This window comes from Bemisia tabaci, chromosome 1 (assembly GCF_918797505.1).
Source record: "Bemisia tabaci chromosome 1, PGI_BMITA_v3".
Taxonomy (NCBI): domain Eukaryota; kingdom Metazoa; phylum Arthropoda; class Insecta; order Hemiptera; family Aleyrodidae; genus Bemisia; species Bemisia tabaci.
The window spans coordinates 5,279,738-5,300,575 of NC_092793.1; the positions used below are offsets into that span (position 1 = coordinate 5,279,738).

General features: G+C 39.5%; 1 protein-coding gene across 1 annotated transcript in view; it reads right to left on the reverse strand.

The window, feature by feature from the left end:
• Window positions 1-5,184: 5,184 nt before the first annotated feature.
• LOC109035226 (alpha-tocopherol transfer protein) overlaps window positions 5,185-20,838 on the reverse strand; it is a 29,295-nt gene continuing 13,641 nt past the window's right edge. The window contains exons 6-8 of the mRNA XM_072306075.1: window positions 14,101-14,211; window positions 8,253-8,397; window positions 5,185-5,551 (exon numbers count right to left, since the gene is read on the reverse strand). Coding sequence (XP_072162176.1) covers window positions 5,520-5,551; window positions 8,253-8,397; window positions 14,101-14,211 — 288 coding nt within the window. The 3' untranslated portion in view covers window positions 5,185-5,519. The remainder of the gene's footprint in view (window positions 5,552-8,252; window positions 8,398-14,100; window positions 14,212-20,838) is intronic.

A 20,838-nucleotide genomic window follows, 5' to 3' on the forward strand; every position in this document is an offset into this window, starting at 1 on the left:
TACGAACGGCCGCATAGCCATCATGTAGCGTGTAATATGCATAAAATAAATATGGTTCCCTTGGGTATACAGCGTGTTAACGTCGAGGCATGCACAAACAAGCTGGAGGTGCATAAAATCGATACCTGATAAGTACACACTTATTTTTTTTAATGCACTCATGCCCCTGAAAGAGAGGGGGTGTATAACATGAGGGGTTGAGAATTTCGATCAGAAAAAGTGAACAGTAATTCGTATTGCAAGGTGATCCGCTTTGATTTCTTAATATAAACATTAGAAATCATCAGGAATTCATTAAGTTTACAGAAGACGATTTTTTACTCTCTAAAAAGGATTTTCCGGCCTATATATTATGTTTGCTAAAGTGAGCGCTGATGATTCGAAAAAAGTCAAACAATTTCTCTTTCCATCAATTTCCCATTCCAACAATTTTTCCCTCCAATACGAAAAGAATGTTGTTGCCTATCGTTGTTGAGCATGATGAGATAACCACATTTTTTCTCGTTTTGAAAGGTACAGCCGAGTACTAAGATTTTAGATTTTCAGATTTTCATTGCTTTTTATCCAGCCGAGGAAGAAAGTGTTTTCGGCCGAAACGTTTCGGTGTCATCCGTGTAAAAAAAAGCTTCTTACCCGCTGTTTGAATTGCTACTATTTTTATACATCGACGGTGTAAGTCGGCAATCACATAACTCGTTTGCGATGTCTGAAAATCTCCGCCTCTATGTAATTGTTTTAAGGGAGAACAAATTGACATCATTCCTTGAAGTTTATGCAGAATTTTCTTCGCACAGAGAAGATAAATCACGGCAGTTTTAAAGAACTGCCGTTGAGTACTTTTTCCGTTTTAAAAATAAATTATGACGGGAAGTCTACGATGTCGCAAGCCGAGTTATGTGATTGCCGACTTACACCTTTGATATGTATTCTATAACATTTAGCATAATTTTTGAACTCCAGTAGAGGTAAAAATGACTTGATTCAAGCAGAAATATGCTCAAATATACCGCCGAGAAGATTTCCTTATGAATCAATAAAGAAAATAATGCTTAAGCACAGAAGAAAATATGCTCAAATAACAAGGAAAGTCACCTACATCAAGCAGAAACCCGCTTTCACTCAGTTATTTTATTCTTGATTCAAAATAAAATCTTCTTGACAGCTTATACTCAAGAATGTTCCTGCTTAAATCGAATCACTTTTTCTCCGATGGAATTCAAAAGTTATGCTAAACGTTATTTAATACGGATGCTAGAACTTGGTGAGTTTTTGGACTACCGCTCTCTTCTTGTGCCGTAGTATTTTGATTTATTTTGCGAGGATCGCTCCGTACTCTTAAAGGATGCCTGTCATTCTGAATACGTTGGAGCGCCTTCAATTTCGTATGATACTGTGCAACACTTCTGTTGCAAAATAGTTGCTTGAAGCGCCGTGGCGCGGCGGAGGGCGAGGGCGATCAGCGCATTAGCGCCTACAAACCTAACAAGGATACTTCTCGCAATGCGCAATGCGTGAAGTATCCCTGTTAGGTTTGTAGGCGCTAATGCGCATGTCGCGCTGGCATGGCAGCACGCCAGTTGTTACCCGCTGTTTGAATTGTTACTATTTTTATACATCGACGGTGTAAGTCGGCAATCACATAACTCGTTTGCGATGTCTGAAAATCTCCGCTTCTATGTGATTGTTTTAAGGGAGAACAAATTGACATCATTCCTTGAAGTTTATGCAGAATTTTCTTCGCACAGAGAAGATAAATCACGGCAGTTTTAAAGAACTGCCGTTGAGTAGTTTTCCGTTTAAAAAATAAAGCATGACAGGAAGTCTTCGACATCGCAAACCGAGTTATGTCATTGTCGACTTACACCGTCGAATCTTGTCATGGGCTGTGGAGCATCCAACACATCTCATCAGATCTATATTATCTGAAAATTTCAAGGAAAATTCATAACTTTCCCACAAAATAAATTTAACTGGAGGAGATTTGCCAACGCTCGAATGTACATACGGCGTTTTATCCTAGTGCAGCAGCGTTGTGGTGTTGCGTTGCGCTATACTCCTGTTTCGCGAAGGCAGTAGCATGGTGCACGTTGCTTCGCAACTACGATGGGAAGAGACGAATATAATAATCAAGATGGATGACCCCGGAGTTATGAACAAGGTTCACTCTTGGCATCGTGCAAAAGGAGCTTATGAACTGACTAATTAACGTGACTTGCGGCCGGTGGCGCCGCATTGAGCCGCGAGCCACCCTCGCCGCGCTGGAAATCATATTCGGACTCCGTCTTTGACAGCGCGGCACGACCGCATTACGAATTATTCGCACGGGTAAGATGATCATCAAACATATCTCGAATGACAAGTAGGACACGTATTAGCGTCACTAATTATTATCTAGCGTAAAACTTTGAGTCTGATTTTCAGCGTCGGTAAATTGATTGCGCGCAGGTGAGAAACGGTCGGTCGCCTCTTTGATGTTTTACGACCGCTATCCATTCCCGCTCAATTTTGCGCGTACTTTGCTACGATGAAGTGTCGTTTCTTGATCTTGGTGCACCCTCGCTGGTTCATATCAAAGCGAATATTCAAAGAATCTTACCGAGACATTTTTAAACGCAACCGCGTTGTATCAATACGCAGTACCGTGGCGTGCTTTGCGATATATCGATTGTTATGCCATTTAAACCTATGGAAAAGGATCGATAAACAGGGTGTTCGTTGGCGAGCACCTTTATAATCGATTTTTCACCATAGGTTTATATGGCAGAATAATCGATACATCGCAATTCACGCCACGCCACTGTTAATACGTATGAATTTCAGGACTTGGGGTATCTCAGACCGAAGGTATGTCCACTGCTATGTAGGTAAAAAATAAAATAAAATAAAGTTCTGGTGCATGGCTTGACTGCATCACTTTTGGATCACTGCATGTGTCCTGAAACAACTTTTCTCCGTCTTTGCGTACAATATCCAAGGAATATAATCCCCATGAAACCTATTAAATCTACAGGAAAAAAAAGGTTGGGGTCAAGTCCCAACTTGGATATTTCCTCTTAATCGTGGTGGTACCCCATTAAAGTAGGTTACTAACCCAAATGTTGCGTTACCACCCCAACTTTAGTTGCGGCACTATACCAAAACTAATTTGAAATGTCCACATCATCCAACAAATCGGGGAAGTACTAGAATTATTATTCTAGGGGATAACCCCTTAGACTTTTTTCCCGTGAATTATTTTCATACCCCATTCCGATGTTTTTATTTGGCTTATATATTCCGATAGGAACATACAGCCATGGGAGGAAATGAGGGATACTAGAGGGATTGCTACACATCCATGCTTGTGGCTTCTCTAGTTTTCAGAAATGAGGGCCGAGAAACATCAATTGAACATATTTATGCTAAAAGGAACTATGTGCATAGGGATTGTGTGGAACATAGTTCCTTTTGGCATAAATACGTCCAATTTCAGCAGACCCTTTCGTCGATTCCGGGATGATGAACCCGGGGCATGTTAACCTAAAGTCTGACCACTGAGTCAATCTGGCCAACTTCGTACGTGATCCTTACTGTCTACTTAGGAGATGTCATCGGTTGAGACTATTATTAGGACTGCATTTTGCAATTTGGAGCTATAAATTCTGTCTCATCTGAGAAAATACGTATGTGCATAGGGAAGCTAATGGCACATATGTTGTTTTTAAACCGGGCCGGAATTAATAGTTCCTAATTGCAAAATGTAGTCCATTTTCAACTAGATAAAACTAATTCCTTGGTTGTACTAAAAAAAATTGCTCTAAAGCACTTTTGGAGCCGTTCCTACACAACTCGTCACGTTATTTAGACCTTATCTAGCAATTTAGATCTACAATCTCTGGTTCAGTTTGAAAACAACGTATGGACCATTAGATCCCCATAGAATCATGTGTTTTTACAGATGAGCCAGAAATTGTAGTTCGGAATTGCAAAATGTAGTCCATTTCATTCCTCTTTTGAAACGTCTGATAAGTCGGAAGTTTTAAAAAGACAATGTTACCTTGATTATATTTATATTATTGCGGTACTGTCTCAACCAAGGAATGATCGATTTATTCTCCCTTTTTATCTTTAAATATGCTCTCACTTCTTAAATGCATTTCATGAGTTTAAAATTGTTAACTACCTATATACAGACTGAAATTTAGATAAGCTCCATTGTTTCCTCAATAGTTGATTGTTATTGAATAAATCGTTGTTGGAGGACATAACACTATTCCTGGACTGCAATCAAAGTAAAAGCTTTTGGAATAATAAAACGACTACTATTATGGCGGAAAACATCTCATGAGACACAGGAATCGAAACTTTTTCCCGGACGAGTTACAAGAGCAAATAATGATTTATGTCGATTGGAAACGCTTTTGCTGTCGAAATTACATTGAAATGTAGAGAGTGGACGAACATAAACGAAACAAAATGCGGTGGACGAACCGATCGCAATTTTTCAGACGGTTGGAAGTAGTTTCAAAGTGCGAAGTCAATCTTAGAGTTCCGAGAGCTTGTAATTGAATCGTTCGAATTTCGCACATTAAATTATAAAAATGTATTTTTATGTCTTTCAAATCTGGAATTTTATCCCGCAAAATTGCATAGCTTTCAAAATGAGGATGGAATGGAATCGATCAAAATTAGTGTGCCAATATTCTGAATGCTCCTTAGGCATGCACCTCTCCGTTTAAAACATATCGACGGTGCAAGTCGGCAATAACATAACTCGGTTTGCGACGTCGCAGACTTCCTGTCATACTTTATTTTTTAAACGGAAAACTATTCAACGGCAATTCTTTAAAACTGCCATGATTTTTCTTCATTGTGCGAAGAAAATTCTGCAAAAACTTCAAGGAATGATGTCAATTAGTTCTCCTTTAAAAAAATAACATCGAGGCGGAGATTTTCAGACACCGCAAACGAGTTATGTGATTGCCGACTTGCACCGTCGATATGCTATTTAAAAAACAATTTGACAGCAAGATGCTCTGAGTACTACCATTGCCATATCTTGCGGTCAAGTTGCATGTTTCAAACGTACCTATGCCTAAGGAGCATTCAGAATATTGGAACACAAATTATGATGATTAAAGAAGTGAATTCTGGACAACGATCCTTCAAAATTTACTGGTATCACGGGAAATAAAACAAAACATAGTGTTAGTCTTTGATTTAATGACTAATTCTTTTCCGAACTGAGACAACACATACACACCCCCGTAACAGGGTAAAATTAGCATTAGGGCATTGCATAGGAGGTTAACCTAAAAACATTTTCGCAAAGGTAGCTTCACCATTCATCTTGCCTAAAGACACCATGCATAGCGGTTTCCTCTTATTCCTGGAAAGTTTCGTATCCGCTTACGACTTTCCACCGCAGATATTTGTGGTGATTTGGCCGCCTGCCATGGCACGTGGCGTGAAAACAAAATGAATGGGCAAGTGAAAATCGATATGAAAAGCTTCGAGGATAGGCGTCAGCACGTTGATAATTAAGACTTGTCAAACCCGTAAGTTTTCAGTTCTGCAACAGAGAAACACCTCAACGTTAGTGCGATTCCGTTTAAATCATACGTTTCTAATTACCATCACAACGAATAGTCAGAACTGTCGTTAATAAGTTGACGATGAAGTAAAACTGCACACCATTTCCATAATAGTAACAAAATGATATCAAGCTTGGGGGCGGTCGGGGCCGTCTCCAAATAGATCGTATTCGATGCATCAAACGGGTGAGATTGTATCGATATCGATTGGTTCAAAACATAAACATAGCCACAAAAGTCAATTGAGTAATCTGACGGAACGGGTTTTTTGTGATAGATTTTTGATTCGTATGAGTGCTTATTGGCCAAGAGTAGTGAAATGGCTACGAAACTTCTCAATTTCAATTTTACCGATAACTGTCCTACAATTTAGGTTTGAGGTTATGTTCTATTGTTTTGAACCAAACGATACATCGAACCACTGTCGAATACGATCCATTACGTAACGCTCTAGGGGGGAATTCAGGTGAGCGTTACGTCATTATGCTTTTACGTGTTAAAGAAGAGGGCCTAGGTCACAAAAGCGATGAAAGTAGCGGAAAAAGGGGGGGGGGGTAAAAATATCGAAAAATGCGTTAACTAATTTGGGGACGGCCTCCTGTAAGAAAGTGCGAATGGAACGGGCAAAAATAATAAATATATAGATGGCCAAAGTGTGAAAGCACGTACCTCCGTTTGTGACGTTGTTTTTTTTTCCTGTCGTATTTTATTTTTTCAAAGAAAAACTATAGTTAACGTAATTTGAAGGGCTTGGAGGATAAGACGCATACGTGCAGTTTTTGCTATTCCGAGGAATACGTGTTTGAAGTTTCAAAATTACACGGATCCTTATGGCGGAAAGTAACTTCGAATACCGACTTTTTGATGCTTAAAAATTGGAATTTCGGAGCGTACTTTTCACAGAATATGCATCAAGACTAGCGTTACTTGACGGTGGTTTCACGATGACTGGAATGCTTTGTCGCCGTAATAGACAACACATTTTTTGGTCATATTTTTAGTAGAAATGATAATCACTCGAATTTTTATGCATTAATCTACCCAGGGTTACGTATTATAACCAGGGCCGGATTTACTTACTTGCCACCCATGGGCCGCCTGTATTTTGCCGCCTCCTTCTCATTCGTTTTGGAACATCAATAAAAACCATCAAGTGAATGTGCCGGAGGGAAAGAGGCGTATAAGACGCGTTTACTCGTGTTGGTCACGTTTTTTGCGAAAGCCCTGTCAACACTACTAGCAAAAGTTCACGGAACTTGGCGCGAAAGTTAAGTTCCGTAAACCTATCTCTGTATGGACAAGACCCTCCATTTATGAGAGATGAACCAAACAATTATGAAAGAACAAACATAAATATGGTTTAATAATTTTAACTTCCGCCGCCGCGCCGCGCTGACCGCACTGTGTTTTACGCAGCAATGCGTGAAGTATTCCTACAGTCTTACATGCGTTATGCGTTTCGGGCCGATCGCTGCTGCACGTACTGTGTTTGACGCAATGCGTGAAGTATTCATGCAGTCTTGTAGGCGCTAGGCGTTTCACGCTGCCCGCTGCTGACCGCAGCGACCGCACTGTCTTTGGCGCAATGCGTGAAGTATTCATGCAGTCTTGTAGGCGCTAATATGTGTTACATGCCGACCGCCGCGCCGAGGGTTTCTCCTTTTCATCTCACGTTCTCGTCATCATTGCTCTCTGCGCCGCGCCGTTCCAGGCCAAATTCCGTGTTCGGTTTCTCTCTTAGTTTTAACTCGACTAATTAAAGGTGCTGTCTACTGTATCACAGAAGGACGACAAAATTAGAGATATACTCTCAGGAAATGATAGAGTTTGTCACCTTCTCTCGTTAGTAATTTTTTTTTCTGAATCCGATTTTTTTTTATAGCTACATTTAAAAAAATTGCAAAATTTGCCACCCCCTAAATTTGCCGCCATGGGCCGCGGCCCATGTGGCCATCCCCTAAATCCGGCCCTGATTATAACGCTTTTTAATGATTCATTGCTCTACTCCTCAATTAATATTATGTAAATTCCGAAACTGTGCTGTCTCTTACACGGTAAAAAGTCAGCGTGACAGACAGCACATTTTCGGCCCTAAAATTGAAAAGTAGAGCGATAAATGGATTACATTTTGCAATAAGGAACCACTATTTCTGACTCTTCCATAAACGCACCTTTCTGAAGAAGGAAATCAATGGCATATGGCATATAATTATGTTGCTTCTGAAATGAGCCAGAAATAGTGTTTCCTTTGCATAATGCGGTCCAAATCATTGAAAAGCGTTATAACACGTAACCTTTAACCCTGTGTAGATTAATGCAAAAAAAATTCGGGTGATTATCATTTCTACGAAAAATATGACCGAAAAATGTGTTGTCTGTTACGGCGACAAAACTATTCCAATTATCGTGAAACCACCCTTGAAATCATTCAAATTTCAATTTTTCAAAAACTGCAACCATGTTTCATGTCCTCCAAGCGGCTCTTTTCTTGAAAACTTCCTTGATTTTTCCTCTCTGTTGGCAGAATATTCTGTATTTTCTAGCTATAACTTTGGTTTGTTTCTCTTCAAGAAAATATACTAGAAGCAGAAATTATAAAAAAAACTGCGATGGAGATACGTGGCTCTGCAATTTGGCTATCAATATGAAAAGCATAAAAATGAGAAATCAGAGCTTCACCTGCAAACCAGTCGTCCAGTTCGAGTAGTTTCTCTCGCCAAGCTGTGTCGTCCAATTCCTCTTTCACACCACCGTATTCCTTCGGTAAAATCATCGGATCAACATACTTGTGCAGCGATTTTAAATTATGACCGTGAAAGAAAACCTGTTGAGAAGTACAGAAAAGAGAGTGTAAAACTTGACGCACCAACACTGAAGTAACAAGAAAGGGTGTATTGGTATCTAAATGGGTTTAGATTAAAGGCAGATTTTTTTGGGCAATGTACTGAACAGATTTTTATCGGTAACAGTCGAAAAGTATGTTAGCCTCTTAAATTTCATTTCACCCCAATTATCCCATAAAAATAAATTAATACTCCATAAGTTTAGAATATATCAATAGAATATATCAATAGGATTGAGACTCGGAGTACCTGAGCCACACAAAAATGCTTTGGAGCGGATTTCTTACAGTAGTTGATAGTGAAGTTGAAATAGTAGTTTACCCAGTAGTTGATAGTAGGTAGTTGAACTAGAAAAACATGAATTTGGTTTGATATGTATCGAGATTTCCGGTCAAATTCGATCTTCTCAAAGAATACTTCGAGAATTTTTTTCATGGCATTGATTTGCGAAAGATCTTCCCAATTAAAACTCAGAACTTAGAAAACGCTGATTCAAAGTTGTTAATATTAACAGAGGAAATATTGATGTAAACAAACAAAAAAACAAGGAACTGGTCGTGCTGAATTGATATTTGTCGACGGATGTGAGCGTGATGATAAGTTAACACCTGGATGCAACTATTCTAACTCAGTGGATGTGCGTGTTGCATACAGAAAATTGAAGGCTTTTCACTTCTCTTCCCCTCAGAGTAGTGAATCGAAAACACAAGTTTCGTTTCTTAATGAGACAGTTATTATTTCGAAACGTCCCGCTTTTTTTTTCTATTGGTTTTTTTTTATCTGTTGTATTTTTGCAGCCTTTCGTCGGATTTATTTGATAGTTTATTACATGTTTTGGCTGATGATATATTGGTTATCATTTTGTATAGAGGTTAGGCTGATTTTGCTTTTACACGATTACAAATTTAAGTTAAGCTGATTCTTGTAACATGATTACACTATCAGTTAGGCTTAAACTGGCCGAAATGACGCAGGAACTTGCCGTTTGACCTCATTATTTTGAAACTAGAATTCGGAGAAAAGTAATTTTTGCCCCCGTTGTTTAGCAGGAAGAAATTCGGTAATCTGCCGTGCTAAGGATAACGCCGTATGAGCCTTCAGGCGTTGCCAAATTTCGTTTGATAAAACACGAATTTCCTGGTAATCTTATGAATATTTTCTTCCCAATTTTTCAGATAATTTTGTTTGCAATTTCACCTAAAGTTCCTGAAAATTTCAAGGAAATATATTCATAACTTTTCTCAAAAAGGAACATTTTATTGAAGGAAATTTGGCAACTCTCGAATGTTCATACGGCGTTCTTCCTTAGCACGGCAGTAATGCTGCGCGTCATCCGACAGCAGACTTCGAATCCGGAACTAACTCAGCCATTTTCTCCGCGACGTCTTACAGTTTGAAATCCATCTTTGTCATCAAGGGAATACAAAGTATCTAACGGATGAACGGAGGAAAAGTTGAGTGCTCCGAGACGCATACTGCCGTCCTAAGGAAAACCGCCGTATGAACATTCGAATGTTGCCAAATTTCACTCATTATAAGATTAATATTTGAGGAAACTGATGAATATTCTCATTTCAAATTTTCTGATTTGTAAAATTGATTCCGAATATAATCCTCTGAAAAATGCGAGGGGAAACAGACCGAGGAATTCCGGATGGTTCGTATTTTGTCTTAGGAAGTTTGGCAAGGCTGAAATTTCCTTACGGTGGTTTTTTTCAGCACGGAGGTAAGTACGTACGAGCGTTGAGGAAGAGAATAACTGTGACAACCAGGGGGAAAATGTCTGTCTGTCACTTTTGACTCCAGTCTCAACTGGAGCTGATAAATTTCACTCAGAGTTAAGCGCCCCGGCGCGATTTCCTCACCCATCAGTGGCGTGGCGTGAATTACGATATATCGATTGTTATGCCATTTAAACCTATGGAAAAGGATCGATAAATAGGGTGTTCGCAGCGAACACCTTAATAATCGATTCTTTACCATAGGTTTAAATGGCATAACAATCGATATATCGCAATTCACGCCACGCCACTGCCACCCATCTTTCGTTTCAGAGTCATCCCCACACTGCCGTGCTAAACAAAAACGCTGCATGAGTCTTCAGACGTTGCCAAATTTCAGAGAGAAAAGAAAAGTGAAGTTGATTTAACATTCTGGATGTAAAAAAAGTGTGCGAGAACTCGCAAAATGATAAATTACCTACTATGGCAGTCAGCTTTACATCTTGACAGTGCTAAAGTAGCTGCTGTAGCAGTTAATTTAGCATTTTGTAAGTTTTCGCACACTTTTTTAACATCCAAAATGTTAAATCAACTTCATTTTTTTTCAGTGTTCCTTTAATGCAAAACAAGTTTACTGGGAAAATTGTGAATATTTTCCTTCAAAATTTTCAGACGATTTTGTTCGGAATTTAATCTAAAATATCGGCAAATTTCGAGGAAAAATACATGTCCTCAAACATACATGTTTCACCGGAGAAAATTAGGCAACTCTCGAATGCTCATCCTAAGCACGGTAAAATACGTTGCGCCTCGGACTTAGGAACGTGACTTCATTTCGGGGCAAGCCCTCTTTCCCTGATATAACTCCTCACTTTTCAGGGCTCACACGGAGGTGGAGGAACTCGTTTTCACTGAAAGAAAAATCTCGGTGTATTTACTAAGAAAAGGGTAAAATTACCAAGAATTCAGGGTTCTATTTGATCCCAGTTTTTTCTTGGTAAAATTACCATTTATGGAATTGGTAATTTTACCGAAAAATCCCGGTAAAATGATTGAACTTTCTCGGTAATTTTACTGGACCTTGGTAAAAACGCCAATAATTTTTATCGACTGTGGTAGAATTACCGAGATAAAATGGCAAAGTTACCGGGAGTTGATTACCAATAAAAGTGGTATTCTTACCTGGAAAAAACAGTAAAAATACCGGTTTTTAGGTAAGCTTGCCAGTCTGTCTTGGTAAAATTACCAATGATTGGTAAAAAAAAGTGAGATGGTAAAGGTACCAACGGACCTTCGTAAAAACGCCGAGAATTTTTTTTCAGTGCGTCAAAAAATCCGAAGCTCGAACGCTGAAGCGGGCGCCGCCTCATTTCGCCGCTCCGAAGGGCGTATCTCCGTCCCCACATGAGCCCCAGAAAGCATGGATTTATATACGAAATTAACCTCACGCGAAAATTGAGAAGCGCCTACGTCAGGGGAGCGACGATCTTGCCAGGGCTTTCCGTTTCCCGGGAACCGGGAAGCACGCTGCACGACGAGCTTTTAATCCAGAGCTTTGTGATTTATCGATCGATGCGCCATTTAAACCTATGGAAAAGGATCGATAAACAGGTTGTAACCTTAATTTTCGATTCTTTACCATAGTTCCGAATGGGGAAGTATCGATAATCGATCGTTCAAGCTTCGCCATGCACTCGAGGAGTCTTTTCATCCAGTGCTTTGCAATATATCGATTGATCTGCCATTTAAACAGATGGAAAAGAATCGATAAACAGGGTGTAACCCTGATGATCGATTCTTTACATAGTTTCGAATGGGGAGATATCGATAATCGCATTCAAGCCTCGCCGTTGTTTTAATCCGTCGAGGTTGGGGTCGGGCTAGGGGTATCCACCTGGATTATCGCTCCTCATCGATTTTCCCGAGCGAGATTTAATCAGCCCCATATTAAATTCACCGATTTGTTTACTCTCCTACTTATTAGAGCCTGTATTTTTCAGTTTAGCGCGAGTATTTTCCCCGAGGGGAAGCTCCGCGAGGCGATCCCTCGAAAAAATCCCCCTTAACTACCTGCGCTACGACGCGGTGTCGAACGAGTTTGCTGCCGTGCTAAGGAAGAACGCCGTATGAACATTTGAGAGTTGCCAAATTTCCCGTGATAAAACATGTATTTTTGACGACAACTATGCACATTTTCTCTGAAACTTTCAGATATTTTAGATTATATTGCGTACAAAATTTTCTGAAATTTTTGGAAAAAAATATTCACAATTTTCTCAGTAAATTCGGTTTTTATCGAAGGAAATTTCGCAACGCCAGAAGGTCCATACGGCGTTTTTCCTTAGCACGGCAGTGCTGCCGTGCTAAGGAAGAATGCCGTAAGAGCCTTTAGACGTTGCCAAGTTTCTTCCGATAATTCACTGGGAAAATTGCTAATATCAATTTCCAAAATGTTCAGATAATTTTGTACGCAATTCAGGCTAAAATATCTGAAAATTTCGAGGAAAAATATGCATGAATGTTGTCAAAAATACATGTTTTATCAAGAGAAATTTGGCAACTCTCGGATGTTCATACGTCGTTTTTCCTCAGCACGGCAGTATGAGTCTCTGTTGGTTTCAGACGTTCGTCCTCTCCTTTCTTTCTCTGCAATTGCAAGTAATGTTTATCATTGGAGTGGCGTGCTTTGCGATACATCGATTGATCTGCCATTTAAACCTATGGAAAAGGATCGATAAACAGGGTGTTCGCAACGAACACCTTAATTATCGATCTAAGGAAATCTGGTAACCTTATAGTGGCGAAGGGACTGTGGAGCCCCTTTCCCCTCCCTCCTCACACCTCAATTAATGTCTCTACCAAGTTTTGCAAAATGCATGGTTATGTAAGCAGCTCATTGTCTCATTCGCCGAAAGTAACATCAAAAATAAGCTAAAAATAAGTTACGAAGGATCCGCCATTTCCAATAGTCATGAAAGAGTGGGTCAAAATCGTATTAAAACTTGTTATTTCGCCCTAATATCTTAAAAAATGTAATCCTGTACAAAACTTACGTGAGGAAAGGGTAATTTACTCTGGAATGAGGTCGGAAAAGCTCTGCATTCAGAGAAAACAAGACACGTGATGCGCGATAACCGATCCCTCCTATTGACTCGGCGCTCTCACATTGGAGTATTTCGCTTTTGCTTGTTTTTATGTATTACTAATAAAAAGTAGAGCTTATATTACTGAGGAAAAGTATTTAGGTAGTACGGAAAATTCATTATTATTTTTAACTTCTTGCCATGGCTCCTGCGGGCCGATTATTGAAATTGATAGACAAAGCTATAGACAAAGACGACAAAAGGATTTGGAGGGATCCTATTGGTGGAAGCGGGTGGTGGCAATGGACATAGGAGGTAGGTAATGGACTAACTAACGGCAACCCACCAAGACCCGACAGTTAGTCCATCATTTTCTTCCTTAGTCTATAAGAACCAACCATGTCAACCAATAGGATCGCTCTATACTCCCTATGTCTTCTTTGTCTATCGCTTTGTCTATCAGTTTCAATAATCGGCCCGCAGATGGGGAAATATCGATAACCGACGCTTCGCCACTGGTTTTCATCCCTTTGAATGACCTTTTGATTCCCCTGAAATGTGCTCAACGTTTTGTATGCAAGAACAACTTCAACTTGTTGTATACAAAAAGTTGAGCATGTTTTGATATAAAAAGGTCGTTCAGATTCATAGGAGGATTTTGCTTGTTAAGAGGTTTCTGTACATCAAACGCTGCCTTCCTTTTCAGAATATTAAGTTCATCGTCACCGAAATATGAAGACGCTACGATCAAATGTTGAATCGATTTTTCTGATAAATACATTCTTCTTCTTCTTCAATTCTTTAAGGGTTTGTTGGTTCAATTAATGGTTAAGAGGTTAATTTTGACGAAGCATGGAATTGAAGAACGTTTCATACGCACCCGTTTTCGAATTTTTTCTTTCAGGAAAGGTTTCAGGAGAGAGTAGAAAGCGCCAAAGTAGAAGGGTTCGTTAATAACATGAAATTCTTTGAAGCGAAGTGGAAAGGCGCCCTGAAATAAAGCAGATAATAACAAATTTATATAATATTACGGATCGTATTTTTATTCGCATGGGTACAGATCCATAAACAGAGGTGAAAAAAATGAAATTTCAGAAAATTATTTGTAGTGCGAGACTGGCAAACTTTCCATTAAATCTAAGCTGATTTAAGTCAATTTAAGTTAAATTAATTTTTCGTAAGATAAAGGCGTTGCAAAAATATTTAAAACGGTTGGGTTTTTTACCTGTCAGAAAAGAAGCACAGACAGAAGCTCTCCTTGAAATTTTAAGTCTTCTCAGATACGAATCCGTTTGACTTTACAGGAGATTATTTTTTTTTTACGTTTCACCAATAAACACACAATTATGTAAAGAGTTAAGTCTTAATTATATCTTTACTCATGAAATGCCCTGCGCAACGAGCCAACTCAAATGTACATTCCTACCCTATAAGATTCTAAAGATTTTTAAAAAGTGAGGGAAACTTTTGCGCCTTGTAAATGCTGAGAAAATGTAAAATTCTAATCATTTGGTCCCTCAATCTCTCTGATCCTCAATTTGGAAGAACGCTCCTATCAAGGCAGCTCCTCGGAGGAACGTAAAATAATATTCTGAATGTATAGTCCCGCAGGCATTTTTTTGTTAATAATGTTAACCTAACCCATCATTCTCCTCATCCATTGAGGTTTTTCTGCCTTTCGGGCATCCAGAACTTAATCAGGTCGGTTGAGCACACTTCGTTGAATGTCAGATTTCCCAAAGCCCCTCAGAAAAAGATATTTTATACACCTGTTATTTTGAGCTGACTTGAAGCACCACGTGATTAAATTAATATGTATTAAATTATCGTCTTCTCGAGCTATTGGTGAAGATATGGGGGGGGGGGGTGCTTAAGAATATTATTCAAAGCATTTTATTTTTCTTCTAGGTATTCCCATTTATACCCGTTTTGACTAATTTTTGATACGAACTCGAACCTAGCATATTATTTTTGTCATGCTGTTCTTGAACCTTCCCCCATCTTAAAGTACCGTTTCAGTGACCAATACCACGAGGATCACTTAGTTTTAGACTTCTCCGCCATCTCTTTTCAGAGGAGGCCTCCTAATTTGACACTCAATAATTATTCTCCAATCTTTATCAAAGAACTGAACTCTTATCAAATGTTTTAAAGGCAACAAGACTAGAAAATAATAATTTTCCAAGACTTTTCGGCTGGAAAACACCACAGCCTTTTTAAAGTGGATCAAAATATATATACAAATTTAAAAATTGAATAAAAAGTAGGTATCATGTAGCATCTTTTCAAACGAGACGATATTATGGACTTAAAAAATTATCAAAATAATAAACAGTTATAAAGTTATAGTTATGAATAGTTATCAAAATTTGAGGGGTATCAATAGTTCAAGTAATAAAGACGAGGGAATAATGTAAGATTTAATTCGCCGTTCAAGAAAGTAACAAGTTGTTATTGCTATTTGTGCCACAAAATCTTTAAGACATGTTACTTTGAATTCTTCTTCCTTCTTTGACATCTGTGTCTCAAGTCTTTTATCTCGTATATTATAAATGGAATCCATTCCTTTTTTTTCTTCGGTTTTCTTTCTGCTTCTCCGTCGGAGGAAAAAGTTCTCGTGCATTCATAATGTGGGAAGAGAGGCTCAAAGAAATGCAGAAAATCACTAAACTGACGATTTATAATGCAAGTCCAGACGTTCTGACTAAACCTCTTCCACGCTCAGCACCAGAGAGGAATTTGTATAATTTATAACGCGGGTTAGGATGGATTTACAGAGGAAAGTCACAGTATTGAGAATGGTACAGATTTGAATTCTTGAATTTCAGACATATTTTACGGGTAAAACTTATAAGAGTACTCATATAAAATTCAATTGATAAAATAATTTCATGACCTTACGCATTTTGCACTTGGCTGAAAAATTCTAGTTTCGATGACTGGTCAATCGAGAAAGCTGAGTTGGACGTATTTATGCTAGAAACTAAATAAGAACCATATAAGGAAACTATATAAAATTAATTTTAATGAACAAAAGCTATGAAACGCAAAAATCCCTCCTTTTGATTTAATAAATTTCTACATAATTCTCTTTAATATAAATACGTTCGATTTTCCGTCTAAGGTTCTTAAGCATATAACATTGAATAAAACATAAGTGTGGACTTTTCGTGAGAATGGCAATTTCAGAGTGCAAATTATAGGAGTAAAATACCATCAGCTTACACCGATCAGATAAATTCCGCAAAAATATTCAGTGAGAATCGTACTCACTAAAGCTGGGAAGTGAAATGAAAGAGGGAGGTGACAAGACAGAATTTGCATGCTGCTAAGCTCGGTCAACTTTCAACCTTTTCTCTCCAACATTTTCCCCACTTTCGTGCCCCACCGGTGGCGGAGTGGCTGAGAGCCTGACTTAGAAGCTTGTTCAATTACTTCAAAACTCAAGGAAAGCGGGAAGTGGTTAAATATTTAGGATTCCCAACGTGGCATTCTTTGCAGCCCCCTCAAAATAAACAACACGGCACTTCATTAAAACGCCACTGGTACCTTTTGATGGTGATTATATTTCATTTTTTTTTAGCAAAACGGAAGATTATTGAACGTGCATCTAGGTCGCTTTTACGGCGCGCTAGGGCGCTCTGCGACGCCTACCCGCCACAGGAATCTGTCATGGTAGAGATCTTCCGGAAGCTCTCCATCTCTTGACGGATGCCCTCTACCCACTGTTTGGCTGGACACCCTCTCCCTCGCCCACCTGGAGGAACCCACTCCAAACCTTCTTCGGCAACCTGGTATCAGCCATCCTCTGCACATGCCCATACCATACCAGTTGCTTGGTAATGATATCGTGCATAATTGTCCCCTCAACGCCCATTATCCTGGTAAAAATTGGCGATAGGAGCTGCGTTTCAAAATACCATAGGTATTCTTATAGCTGGCCAAAGAAGGCTACAGAAAATCATATAGCTGGCTGTAGAAAGCGGAGAAAATCATACGGCCGGGCTATACGAAGCGATAAAAAATTCTGAAGGCGGGCTATAGTTCCTATCGCCGGATTATACACCTTATCGTCATCTGCTATGAAAGGCTATAAGAAATTGTGTAGAAATTCGTGTGCTTTGAAAATCATTAAGTTTGATACGGAACCACCTTAATATTTACAAACCACACATTATATTTTCCTTTAATACATATTTTTTTTAATCAATTAAAATGGGAATAATCCACACAGAGAGTGCAAACATTTCAAAATCATGAGTTGAAAAACGCTGACTTCGCCAGATTAAATATTAGAGCCTAACACAAAGCGGAGCGGCGACGCATCGGCGCCTACAAACCTAACAGGGATACTTCACGCATTGCGCAACGCGTGAAGTATTCCTGTTAGGTTTGTAGGCGCCAATGCGCGTTTCGCGCTGGCCGCCCGCCCGCCGCGCCGCAGCGTGCCACGGCGCTTGAAGCAACTATTTCACACCAGAGGTATTGCACAGTATCATACGAAATTGAAGGCGCGCTAACATATTAGGAATGGCAGGCATCCATCAAAAGTACGGAGCTTTCCTCGCAAAATAAATCAAGATACTACGGCCCAAAAAGAGAGCGGTAGTCCAAAAACTCATTAAGTCCTAGCATCCGTAATTAGTAACATTTAGTATACACTTTATCGCCTGGCTGTTGCTTAATCGCCATCGGCTATAAGAAATTGTGTAGCCGACTATAGAAGCTATTGGAAATCTTACAGCCGGCTGTAGGTCTATGGTGTTTTGGAACACAGATTCTACTGCCATTTTTACCAGGGATCTCCGGACACGTTCATTCCTGATACGTTCTCTCCTCAAGATTCCAGCCGATCTTCGTCGGAAATTCATCTCTATCGCTTTGAGCATTTCCTGGGTCCGCTTCTTCAACTGCCACTTTTCACTGCCATATAGGCCATTATAGTATAGGTTTGACAAGAGAGTTATAAATCCTCTCTTTGTTGTCCCTGAAGATTCTTTGGTCCCAAAGAATCCCATGCAGCATGTCGATGGCTTTCCTTCCATGAAAACCTGATCTATAGAATGTAAGACAGAGAGCGATAGGCAAAATGCGAGACACGTACTTTCGTATGCGACGATGCAAAACTTTTGTAATTCTTTTTTTTCTTTAAAAACTCGTAATCGTAATTTCTTTAAAATTTTTTCTGGGTCAGCAGAATATTCTGTAAGAATTTCAGATTATAAACTTGGCTTGTTACTCTTCGAAAAAATAAAGTAGGAGCGGAAATTATGAAACGTTGCAATAAAAACATGTGATTTCACACTTCGGCCATCGATAGAAAGCAATATTACAAAAATAATGGCATTGTTTTGAAAAGCCGAGCTGCAGGAGAGTGCCGTGCATTGCCATTGATTCGAGACCGAGCTATAACGATGGAACTTGAGTTTCATGTTGCAAACTCTCCCGACAAAAAATCCATTTCAACGCTGAAACTTCCTGATCAAAGTTCTTAACAGTTCGATCGAGTCATCGGAACCCGCGGCGTGGCGTGCTTTGCGATGAATCGATCGATCCGGCCATTTAAACCCATTGAAAAGGATCGATATATCGACGGTGAAACTACCAAACCACGTATCTCGTTTGCGGTGTTTAAAAATCTACGCTCGCATTTTATTTTTTTGAAGTAGACCAAATCAATATCATTCCATGAAATTTTCACAGCATTTTCTCCGCACGAAGAGGAAAAATCACAGAAATTTTCATGACTGGGCGTTACGTAGTTTTCCGTTTAAAAAATAAAGTATGACAGGAAGTCTGCGACGTCGCAAACCGAGATACGTGGTTTGGTAGTTTCACCATCGATATAGGGCTTTGTTAATAATCGATTCTTCACCATAGCTTCAAATGGGAAAAAATCGATAATCGATCGTTCACGCCTCGCCACTGATCGGAACCGCGAGGAGATAGCCAGAGCGTGACGCCTTGGCTTCAAGTTTCGTCGCTCCTCCGGCGAAAAAGCGTATCTCGATTTCCGCTTGAGCCCCAGAAAGAATGGGTTTAGATGTAAAACAGGGCTTACGTACAAATTGAGATACGTCGTTTTACGTCTCGGCGACGACGGTCGGGCGCCGCGGCGCGCCGACCGTCGTCGCCGTTCACACTTTGACATTCCTTTGTCGTCCCAATTTATAGAGTTGGAACTTTTATAGCCACCCTAGCTCGCTCCTCTGTCCTCTCTCCTCCAGAGGCGAGGCCTGAATAATCGATCATCGATATCTCCCCATTTGAAGCTATGGCGAAGAATCGATTACCCTGTTTATCGATCTTTTCCATAAGTGTAAACGGCAGATCAATCGATATATCGCAAAGCACACCCCGCTCTCCTCGCTCTAGTTCTATCAATCCCTCCGAGGAGGTCCTCGACGTCGCTGACCATTAGGGAAGTTTCCTCAAATGAGAGATGCTGTGAGACAGATAGCCATGCTGCCGTGCTAAGGAAGAACGCCGTATGAGCCTTCAGGCGTTGCCAAGTTTCCTTCAATAAAAACCGAATTTACCGGGAAAATTATGAATATTTTTTACCAAAATTTTCAGTTAATTTTGTACGCAATTTAATCTAAAATATCTGAAAATTTCCAAGAAAAATGTGCATGAATGTTGTCACAAATGCATGTTTTATCAAGGGAAATTTGGCAACTCTCGGATGTTCATACGGCGTTCTTCCTTAGCACGGCAGCATGGACCTGTTGGGTCTCTCTCGCTTCCTCTCCGGCCGTGTTTATCCAAATCAATGGCTAAAGAGCGAAATTACGTATCTCCGTTCCTTTTTCCGCCGTACTTTCTTTTTACTCTGAAAAACAGTCGATTTAATTTCTTCAAAACTTCCTTGCATTTTTTCTCTTTTGGTGGTAGAATATTCTTTATAAATACGCTATAAAGTAAATGAGGAGGGAATCAAAACATGGATAAACAAGGCTAAAACATTAAAAACACCAAAAGGCAGGACGTTTCGAGCTGTTACCAGCTCATTTCAGCTGCAAAAACCACAAAAAAATGAAACACCTGCCTTATAGTGTTCCTAATGTTTTATCCTTGTTTAGAGTGGCGAAGCGTGAATGATCGATCATCGATATTTCCCCATCTGAAGCCATGGTAAAGAATCGATTATTAAACACCCTGTCTATCGATCCTTTTCCATAGGTTTAAATGGAAGATCAATCGATATATAGCAAAGAACGCCGCGCCACTGCTTGTTCATGACCCTCCTCATTTATTCGTATATTCGAACTTTTGTTTTTCCATCATGTATTGTGTCTATCATATGGGGGTTGATACGACTATTCGACCATGTGAAAGCCTTATTGTTCAAAATGGAAAGGCAAACTAACATGACGTTAAAGCAGTGGTGATTTTAGCCAGTTTGTAACATTGCTAATTCTCCATGTAAATCCATCGAATCCATAGGTTCTGGGTGAGACAGGCTGTATCGACTAGATTCGACTTTTTAACATACATTTAAACGGAGAAAAATCAGCATTGCAATTTACAAGAGTCGCCGCTTCGTTAAAATAACCTATCCCCGTTTGGTAAAGAGCTCTAATTTGTGTGTATCCCATTTTAAGAGGATACCACTATT